Source organism: Crocodylus siamensis, chromosome 4 (genome assembly GCF_052110815.1).
Source record: "Crocodylus siamensis isolate JL-2025a chromosome 4, ASM5211081v1, whole genome shotgun sequence".
Classification (NCBI taxonomy): Eukaryota; Metazoa; Chordata; order Crocodylia; family Crocodylidae; genus Crocodylus; species Crocodylus siamensis.
Window position 1 is genome coordinate 232,542,075 of NC_143398.1, and position 11,135 is coordinate 232,553,209.

The 11,135-nt window shown below is 41.9% G+C and overlaps 1 protein-coding gene across 4 annotated transcripts in view; it reads right to left on the reverse strand.

Moving 5' to 3' along the window:
• Positions 1-10,381, reverse strand: part of SLC35F5 (solute carrier family 35 member F5) — a 46,263-nt gene extending 35,882 nt beyond the window's left edge. The window contains exons 1-7 of one of the 4 annotated variants that reach the window (XM_090045892.1): positions 10,243-10,381; positions 9,052-9,124; positions 7,310-7,451; positions 5,151-5,294; positions 3,669-3,731; positions 2,106-2,187; positions 77-267 (exon numbers count right to left, since the gene is read on the reverse strand). In XM_090045892.1, the coding sequence (XP_089902018.1) occupies positions 77-267; positions 2,106-2,187; positions 3,669-3,731; positions 5,151-5,294; positions 7,310-7,444 (615 nt within the window). In that variant the 5' untranslated portion in view covers positions 7,445-7,451; positions 9,052-9,124; positions 10,243-10,381. Of the gene's footprint in view, positions 1-76; positions 268-2,105; positions 2,188-3,668; positions 3,732-5,150; positions 5,295-7,309; positions 7,452-9,051; positions 9,125-9,521; positions 9,919-10,242 lie in introns of those variants that run through there. The other 3 variants (XM_090045896.1, XM_090045894.1, XM_090045895.1) reach the window with 3 other exon arrangements.
• Positions 10,382-11,135: the final 754 nt, after the last annotated feature.

Consider the following 11,135-nt stretch of genomic DNA (forward strand, 5'->3'; position numbering starts at 1 on the left):
CTGATAAAAAGAGGCATCTCATTTCCATTACTATGTGTGCGTGACTGCTTAATTTCTTGAAAGAAAAAGCACATACCACAAAGCAAAAGAAAAAGCTGATTTTTGCTACTTGAGTTGTAGTGAGTTTCCCTACAGTTTTTAATATTGATTCCTGCTCCTTTACAGTTGGATAGGACATGCGAGACAACTTTGCTTCCAATGCATGGCTCGATGGGAGTTGTCGAATCTCCATAATATTACTGAACCTTACACGAGGCTTTTTGGGAGCTTAAAAGGAAAAAAAAAAAAAGTGGTACATGATCATTAAACTTTTCACTCAAGCACAACAGGGAAAAAAAAGTGTAATTTTCTTTTTATCCCATTGATTATAATGCTTCACAAATGACAACCAAATACTTCTAACATCCAAAATATTTATTTAAATTTTTATTTATAGAATCTCTATCGTGTTACTATGTACCCACCCTGCTAATGAGCCAAGACACCATCATCGTTTTAAATCATTACTGCTATGCATTCAGGCTAACTCCTTGGAAACTTAAATTAACTTTATTATCTTATTTCCCCCCCCCACTTCATCTTATATATACACTGCATTTAAAAAATGCAGAGTAGCACATGTTCTTGGATTTTTGCTTTAAAGAAATCACAGCTTGCACACAATTTTCATATATAAGAAAATTACAGTGATGTTTTTGCTCTTACAATTTTGCTATACCCTTGTAATCAGATTTTAAAGGCTTCCATAATTTAATCTCTACTTTTATGAACAGCCAGAGTTGGTTCAGAAACAAGGTGATATTTATATTTTAGTTCCAGCAAAATCATAGTCCATCTAAAATCAATGAACGTTTCTGTCAGGCATTCAATGGCACATGTTCACCCATGTTTTTGCTACTTAGAAAAGGAGAGCTGGAGATGAAACATTTGAAAGAAAATAAAACATCGATCCTTTAAGCACACGGGATTATCTTGCATTGTTCAGTCACCTTTTTGGAGTCTTTCATTCTAAAATGACTCATGTGCATTAAACTACAAGAACAGAATAGTAACAGTACATTGTTGAGGGGAGAAATGCCTAACAGACACCCCCCACCCTCAAAGAATGTCAGCTGGAGTCTGGCAAATACTTCTAGGTTTGTAAGAAGAATATAGCCAAGGATCTAATGGTTGCATTCACACAGGTAACTTTAGCATTCTAACTTCTGGAGTCCTTCTGATCTTATTGAAATGTCATTATTTTCTAAGAATACCAACTATAATTCAACCTGAATATTTTCTACAGCATTCATTACTAGCATAGCAGTATGCATATCTATCCATCATTATTGGTTTATGTTATGGTAACTAAAATATAGTAGAGATAACAGATAGGGAAGTACACTCTAATAAAACAGTGTTTGAAGACTAGGGTATTGGAATGTTTGCCCTATCTGTTTTTAATTTAATTTGAGACTATGTTAATCAAGCGGGAAGGGAGGAAGTGCTTAAGACAAAAAACCTCAAGTGTCTGCTATGGGGTTTCACAAGATACTTGCAGAGCCTACCTGGAGAGCTTTGAGAAGAAAGCCTTTATTCAAAGAACTGTGGCTGGATAAAAAAAGTGACTCTTCTTGGGAACCTGATCAAGGGTTAGAGTCCAGGACCTGCTAGGGTGTCTACAGTTACTAAGCATGCCAGCCCTATCATTGCAAGAGGGCAGAGCTCAGGTAATACGAGCACATGTGGATTTAAAATTCTCTTTTCTTCAAATGCTTTGCTACTGCTGTAAGATGGACAATTTTTTTTTCTAAAGGTTGCTTGGTCACGGACAGCCAAAAGAATGAACCACGAGTACCACAGTTGGTCTTGCTGGGTTACCATGTTTGATATACAAAGCACTGCAGGCCAGGGCTGAATTTAAGGTTGGGAGAATTGAAAAATTCAATCCCAGGAGAGGTAATAGCATAAGGAAGCCTGAAACCTGTGTGGGTACAATCAGAGATATGAGGAAGGCAAATGAAATGCAGCTAGACCTGCAACTATGATTGCAGTATACAGACATAAAGGAAGGCAGTCCATGCACCAAAGAGCTTGCATTTGAAAATTCCAAAGTCTTTACTCACTTTTTTCAGTATCACTATTAGTACTGCCACTTTTTTCACTTGGCAAATCGTGAAACTTTACAGGAACATATAAAGGTTCACTCTGAAATGCAGCAGGACAAGCAGCATATGCAGTTAATATTATTGCTTACAATGTAACTGTTCTTTTTAATGTAGTATATCAGAGAATTAAATGAAGACACTGATGTAAACAATGTGGGTGAAACAGCAACAGAGGCAGGGTATTTAGACAGCAGCATCAACTCTTTCACTAATCAGGAAATTTCATTTTAATGCATTTGTCACATCTGGACAGATTAAAATATAGATTTTAAACTATTTTTAAAATTCAACATTTAAAAAATATATGTGAACCCTATCAAATACATTAGCTTCACTCAAACAGAGTAAGTTTCATGCAAGTCCTGGAGATGCTTAAAAATAAAAATGTTGGCAAGCCGCTGTCCCAAAGCCTGATGTCAATACACTATGGACAAGGCACCACAGAAAGTATGTATTGACACACTCAACAGATTAAGCTGTTTAAAAACAGAAGTGTTAATACAGAACTATTAAGCATTCCTAATTAATTTTCGTTAATTTAATATATAATGTACTTAATAGTCTGGGAGGGAGTGCAAAAAATAAGAATCCTGTTAACTCCACCATTGCCTGGGAAGCACTACTGTGCACTCACTTTGTGTGACATCTATCAGCTTGAAAATGAACAGTGTGCTCCACTGCCAGTGTCAACTGGCCCCTACTGTACATCTGTATAATTTAAGTAAAATACCCCAGTTTTCTAACAGAGATTGTGAACTCTTTTGATATGGCTGGATGGGCAGGAAAGAAATGCAGGGCAAAAATGGGATCCCAACCCACACCTTCCACTAGGAGATATTCAACTTTTCAACAACCAGTTACTTCTTCTCAATCCCTTAATGCGGGGTGAATCTTTTGCAGAAATTTCTATATTCTTTATGAACCTGATTTTGGGCATCCAGACCAAGCATGATTAAGTGGGGTAGTGACTCAATCAGATCAGTGTCACAAATAAGCACTAGCTTTCCCTGGAATGCCCACTGGATTTGATCCCTTTAAACAGATTTTTTTTTTCCACCAGAGGCAAAGGCACTCCCTGTCCCTTTCAAGCTGTAGGAAGGGACCATAGTATCCTAATATATTCTAGTAAATGAAGGACTGTGTTATATTGTGCGGCCTTGGATTGAAAGATAGTTAGATCTACATTTTGCTTTGCCAAGTATGGAAATGGATCTGGGAATATCCCCCTTTTAGGACATGCAGAGATATATTACCTAGTCCAGCGTAAATTCAATTTCAATGTTTATCTGAGCAAGAGATCCCACATCTCTCTCAAAGTAAGTAGCATTATGCCTTGTTTTTCACATATTACTGCCATTTTGGCTAAATGCTTTTTAATCATTTTGGTTAAAAGAGGTTAAACTAATCCTATTTACAGAATGCTTTCAAATCTAATTCAAATGTGTGAACTGGGAGGGAAATGACTGACATGGTATATCATTATCGTACAAAAACAGGGCAGTTTAAAATTAAGAAACTTACCAAAGAACTCTTTACAGTGTTGTCTGTTGCACAAGCAGCAAAATAACTTTCAGCATCTGCAAACTAATTAGAAATGGTACATTTAAAACTCTATCAAGCCACTGTCAAATGACACTAATGAATGCAAACATTTTGTATAAAAAGGTGCTTAATACGCAGTTTAACCAAGCCACATTATGGTGAACAGGAGTACTAAAAGCTCTGCCAGCGTTCTCTTGCACTCATACAGAACTCAATGGGCCTCAATCCATTCGCACAATTTTCAGCACAGGACTAGGCCCAATCACATATGGCACCTGTATGTAGGCTCCGACACATTCCAGTTGGAGCACATCAGAGCAGACTCGATTAATTGCAGCAGATTAATTGAGTCTGCTGGAGCAGTCCAATGGAAAGCTCCAGTGTACTGCAGCATCTCATGTATTCAGTGCCCTTGCATTTCAACATGGCGGTGGGGGCACTTTAACACTCGTCAAATGAGCTTCACTGAAAGTGCTCCCGCTGCCATTTTGAAAATGCGGACTGCTACAGAGGTTTTAGTTAAAGCGGCTCCCAAGGGCCATTCCAATTAAAACGTCCTCCCACTCCAGAAGGCGTGTAAAAATGCACACGAGGACTATGAAGTCCAGTTTCAATGAGTATTTCCTACTGACAATTGGTATAACATCTGTCAGATAGCCAGTTCCTTAGACCATTTACTGTGTGCTGTACTGCTGCTGTGCAGAGAAGTCTACTCTTATCAATCCAACTGTCAGCTTCTCTAAATAAAACTGATTTCATTCTTTAAAAGGATCACTTTAATGCTTTGATTTTTTTTAATGATCAACATTTCTATTATCTTGCCTAGAACTGGTATCAGATCTACTGTCCTAGTTACCAGAACCATGCTGCTTGTCTTTTTTTATACCTGTGCAATATGGTTTACGTTCAAAGTCTCATGAAAGTTTAGAGTAGTTAGGTCCTTAAGATAATGCCCATCATCAAATGCAAATATAAAATATGCCTATGGTAGGAGGAATATGATCCCTGTCTATAAGAGCAATTTAACAGAAACTGCTATGCATATACTTTATGGGAGATAAGGGGTGGGGGGGAGGAGAACCATTCTACACATTTTCCTGAGCATGATCTCAAAAAACAAGTCTGATCAGCATGAATGTCATATTAAGCCTGCAATCAAACCAATTAGAATTCTTCTAAAGAAATAGGATATAACAAAATGCTAAGCCACAATATGAAAGTACCAATTCCAGGTGCATCTTGACTCTATAGTGAATCTTCTGATTTTAATTCAACTTACTATTACAATTACCACTCTATATTCCGCAACTTTGGTTGTAATATTATTCTAAAGGAAAAGTTGCTTGTCTGCCTCTGGAGTTCAGCTTAGGCTATTCAAATCCTTTTCTGCCCAATTTGATTTTTGAACTATTCTGCATGTTTGTACGTCACAAGTTATTTATGAAGTTATTGAAGACTTACAAAAGCTGTGTGCCTTCCACGAAATCCACGTGTGCACTGTTGCCTCCATGGTTTCCAAACAATAAATCCCAAGAGGTATAGAACAAACATGGATGTTTTTGCAAAGGTACTGAAAAAAGGTTTGTTGTAGGTCGCAAAAACATACTGTGAAAGGAAGATAATTATAGCATTCATAATTAGTAATTGGGTGAGAAGTCAGATGACTAATCGGTGCATTTAAAATAGCATGGTTCAAACCAACTCTATAGGTGTACTTGAAAAAAAGAGGTGCAAGACTATATGAATGTGTGATCAAACTGACAAATGGTTCATTTTAGCCCAGCAGTTCCTTTCTAGAACTAACCAAAGCATCGTAAGTATAACATCACTAGAGAGAAGCTATTGATAAAATGCCTCAAGAGGCAAGCTAAATTCACTTTAAGTAGTCAATATACTTACGCATTTTAGAATCAGACCATTCCTGAAATGTGATTTGAATTAAAGAAGGTTTTCCAATAAAGGATCACTTACAGATGTAGATAAAAAGGACAGGCCACTAAAGATAATAATATTAAAAAAAAATCCCAAGAAAGCAAGCCTTCTTTCTCATAAAATACAGGTTCAGTGTCAGAAAGTACCATATACTTCACAGGCAGACAAGGTTCTTTAGGTAAATGTGACATCTTTTATTAGACCAACTAAAAAAAAAAGTGGAAAAATTGTTCTTTGCAAGCTTTTGGGTACAAACACCCTTCTTCAGGCACAGGGAGAGTATGTTGTTGCTTTGTGTTCTCTCCTGGGTGGAACTATTGATTTGATCTTATAAAAGATATCACAGTTACCCAAAGAACCTTGTCTGCCCATGTCCTTAGACCAACATGGCTACAACCAACCACCCTAACACATAGTTCATACACACACAAATGGGGTACTTAAAGTGAACTGCAGCATATTTACAGCTAGCGCTTTAATATGGAAAATTCCAAAGTTGGTAGAAGTTACATTTCAAGGGAGTTTAGAAGAACATGCTTGATTTGAACCCAACTTGTCTCAATCCAACACCTGGGTATTGTTGAAGAACATAAGTAACAAACTTAGTGTTTTTGCCTTCAACATCAACACTGTTGTTTCTTCATTATAAGAACAATATGGCCAGAGTTTTGGTACTAGGCTACTCGAAAGTCCCTGGAACAAACCTCCAGTAAGGTTAGCGGGAACTAACTAATTTTAAAAGAAAGTGTAATAAATGTATGAACTGGATTAAATAGTAGTACAATTGCCTGCAGTAGCATAGAATTTATTCAATAACTGAGGATTCTTCTAGACTTATGTCCCTAAATTTTGTAAAGCCAGATTGACAGGTTCAATCTATAACCCAATTTTTAAGAATATAAAGTAGATTACTAGGTCCATGGGGAAACACTTGGCAGTTTTTAACCAATATGTCCATCAACAAAATCAGCTCCTGACTTCAACTAACTGAAAGTTAAATACTTATTGATTCAAGATATTGAAAATTTTTTAATTAAATATTTGATTTTGAAATTAAAATGATAACCCTTATATTATGCTTGTTTGGAGATTTCAGTTCACACAGCTTTTGTTATGGTGAAAGGAAAGAAAAAAGGGAAGTAGAATACTTTCAGGTTAAGGTGCTCAGCCCCCAGCTCATGGGCTATATCTGGCCTTGGCGCTGTGTCATCCAGCCTATGGGGTTCCCCCGTGGGTCCTAAAATTTGGCAGTTAGGGGAGCAGTGGCATCACTCACTCTACTGACACAGTTTAAGATCCATGGAGAGCTTCACAGGCTGAATAACATGAATCAGCACACGGGGCACCCCAGAGCCTGCTTCAGATATGTAGAGCCCAACAGAGGTAACACGTGACGACAGAGCCTGATCCAAGCACTTGGGTGCCAACCAAAGCTGCACAGGGCCTGATCCAGAGTGCAGGGCCAAGTGGAGACAGCAAAGGGACCGATCCTGGTGTGTGAGGCCCAATCTGGCCTGCAAACCAACCCTGTGTCACTCATCTGGCCCCCATAGCCAAAAGATTGAGCACCAGGTTGCTAATAGTGGAAAACTGTGTGTTAACGTACTACAGTGTCAGCAGGAGCCCCCTCTTTTTTATGCTTAAAATAAATGTGTTTGTTTGTTTGTTTTATTTAAAGCAACACTTACCGATGTAAGCTCTGACGAGGCAACCCATATCACATCAACAAGGAGAAGTATGACAATCCCAAGAGCCATTCTCCTACGTTGAGTGGATGAACTGCTCTGGGAGCTCATGCGATTCATGATAAAAACCCACACCATTTGTAACCTATTAAACATCAGTAAAAGATGAACGGAATGATTAGAGAGGAACCAATTACAAAGGAAAAATGAGATAAGAGCAAGAGCATGTAATGAACGTTACATTAGTATAACACGCCAGGAAACGCAACCTTTGGCAGTTAACTGCAAACTTGGAACTCATCTGGCATCCAGATTTTGTGGGATACTGGGGCAGAGGGAATCAAGAATTTTCAAAAAGAAGCTAGCTGTCCTAGCACTGAAATCAATTAATACAATTAAGCAAAGGCTGAACAGGTTTCTAAAGCTTACCAAGTGTTCTGCAAAACAAACTATTCTTTTCAACACAACTCCCATTTCTTGGATGTAAAAAACGGAATACTGATTTCTACATGATGCAGAAAATGATTCCATACAAAGCTTAAATTTTCTACTCAGAAAATTAACGTGTTCAGGTATTTAATATTTGGGGGGTGTAAAATACTTTTGCACAGTTGAGGGAAAAGTAACAAAAATATCCATATATCCAATAAAGGTTGTTACATGCATACAACTATCCCTGTTAAAAGATATGGTGTCTGTATTTCGCACATTGCCACATATGTTTAGGCACTACACAAGATCTTCTGAATTAATAACAGATCTAATTATGACATTAAGTCAGATCTAATTATGATTGAAGCCTGACTATATAACCAGTTTGAACTGTAAGTTATACTTTTTAAGTGTCAAACTGCAAGTGGGGCTGGAGAGGCCGGCAGGCAGGTGAGCGGGGTGGGAAAAGGCAGCAGCAGTGAGAAGCAGCGAGGAGGGGGTGTGGGACCATGCCAGTGCCCAGGGCCAGGATCAGCAGGGGCCCAGAGCAGGGCAGTAGGAGCACAGACCCTGGCTGGTACATGGGGCTGGAGCGCCAGCAGGCGGGCAGGGGAGTGGGGAGAGGCGGTGGCAGGGCAGACAGTAACCAATCAATCTCTACTTACATTCATTTCTATAGAGAAATAGGTTTTGCTTAGCGCGGTTCTGTTTAATGCTCAGTTTTGCTGGAACCAATTAAGAGCGCTAAGTGGGGGTTGCCTGTATTCTGCCACATACATCCCCCCGCACTTCCTATTTAGAAATATCTGCCAAAGACTAATACATTTGATGCAAATAAGGTAGGGTTTAATTAGCAAGAGATAAGCAGATTACTGAAATACCAGTACAAATGGATGTGTGCATTTATGACAATACCTGCTCTTAAGCACGAGAAGGATACACTGATTCAAAAAGGGGCATTAAACATGTTACTAGGGTGGCAAAAAAGGAAATAGATAAAAATCTGTAAATTTTCTGATACACAAATTAATTTCCTGTACACATACAGTGTCTAATAATTTCCCCTCTTCACAGGATCCCTGCTTCATTCAATGTAGATATAACAAGACTTGTATGACAAGGATTTACATAGCAAATACTGAACTTGAAGGTATAGTCAAAGGGCATTCAAGTTCTTTCCAAAAGGCAGGAAGTCAGGCTTGGTCTTTTCTACAAGTTGTTGCTGCTGACTTTGAAATCACAACCTCTGTTGGTTTTACTCCAAACAAACTGTTACCTTCGCATACCTAGTCTACCCATGTTAATGCACTCACCAAGGTTATAGAAGGAAGCTTCAGGTTAACTAGAATTTTGGCCTCAATTTACTTAAGGCTGCTCACCGAAAACCTGGAATTCAGTAAGACAGTCACGTTTACGATTAAAAACAAACAAACCCTACAACCAAATACCTGTTTATAGCACACCGTATTATTGCTAGAAAAATAAATCAGTATGTGTCAAGTGAAACTTGGGGAGCGATATGGAGCTGGCATCTTAATTGTTCTAACAGCACTTCCACACATGAATATTTTAAAAGTCAATTTATTAGTCTGACACACAACATCCCTTCCTATATATCAGCATAAAATCCTCACCCCGTCAGAATTCCTGAATTAACTGTACTAAATCATGCACCTGTGTGCAGCAAATCTGACTCCGAAAGATGAGCTGATTTAGGGGCAGAGTCAGGTTATTTTCATCGTATTTGGTACCTTCTCCATCACATACTAAGTTTGTAGCCTACCGATCGGAGACGTGTGCAGCATAAAGTGTGCCCCCGGCAGCAGTGGGAGCGCAGCAGTGCAAAGCAGGAGATGTCACTGGCGCTGTCGGCAGGTGAGGAGGGCGCAAGTGCTGACCAGGGGTCGGCGACCACCCGCAGGTGCCACCGGTAGCGTGGACGAGCCGTTGACAGCAGCAGACACCGCCGGAGGCGTTGGCACTGGGGGTGGTGAGTGGCGACCGCCTGCAGGCCTTCCCGCAGGGGGCGCACTGCCACACTCGGGGGGTTCACGGGCATCCCCCCACACCCCCTGCGTCCCCCATCTGCAGCCTCTGGTCTGACCTCAGGGTGCCAACTCCCTCCGGATCTGTGCCAGGAGGTTTCCTCACGTGATGCAATGACACGAATTACTTTCGGTCTGGAAGGCCAACGCACATGACTGTCACGTTTTAAAAACCCAGGGGCCTGCTGTATTCAGCACTGCACATTTCAGCCTCCCCTCCTGATTCCCATCTGACCCCTGCAGACTCCTGACTGGGGTGGGGAGGGCCTGCCCGAAGCGTCCTGCCCGCTCGGCTCCGTCTCTCCTCAGTCTCCCAGCCGCTCCCGACCTTCCTGTGTCTAGCACGGCCGCCAAGGGCCGCGGAGGGGGCCGGAGTGAGGCCATTTTGGCGGGCGGGCGGGCAGCGGCGGCGGGGTGTTGGGGCAGGCCCGGGGGGTCTGCGCGTGCGCGAGCACTGACCTGTCGCAGGCCGGGCGCCCACCCCCGCGGCGGTGCCGGTGCCGGTGTGGCGGCGGTGGCGGTAGGGGGGAGCGGGGGCCGGGCCGTCCCCGTCCCCGTCCCCGCGCCGCCGAGCCCGAGCGGCGCCTGCCCCTTCCGGGGGCCGGGCCAGGCCGGGGAGGGCGGGTCTCGCGGCCCGGGGACAAGCGGGCGCCCCGGCCCCGATGTGGGATCGGCGCTGCGGCCGGGGCTTCGGGCAAGGCCGCGCGTGAGAGGCTGATCTGGGTGACTTGTCATCAGGAAGCGGGACTTCTTTTATTTTGTTTTTTAATTTCGACCTCACTTTGCCCCGTCCGTGAGGCTGCGGCGTTAAAGTACCTTCATGCCAGGCGGAAAATATAAATGTTCGGTGTCACTTGACAGGCAAATAAATGCAAGACGTCACATATACCCGAAGATCTTGGCACCGCCGGCAGGGGAACGCAGGGAGGGGGGTGCGAGGTTCGTCAAGCAGACACCACGTCTTGTAATCCAACGACCGAGTCGTTGGAGTGAAATTCAAGGCGAGTTTTCGGGCGCAGTTGCCCGTCTGGGGCCCCCCGAGGAATGAGAGAAGCTAAAAGTGCGACAGCCGGTCCAACAGTGACAAACTGCTGCAAGACTGATTGAGACCGGACATAAGGAAAAACTTTTTTACTGTCCCAAAACTTTTTTACTGTCCCAAATCTTTACTGTCCGAGGCTCGGGAGTTAGGAAAAGACTCCCCCCTCCTCGTTGCTATGCAGTCAGTGAAAACGGAAATAGGTAGAAATTAGGAAAACAAAAGGTAAAGCAGGGAAGGGGAGGGGGGGAAGCCAGAGGTAGTCTCTACAAAGGTAGTAATTCAAGGTAGAAAAGCGGCTGTCTATGGAAAA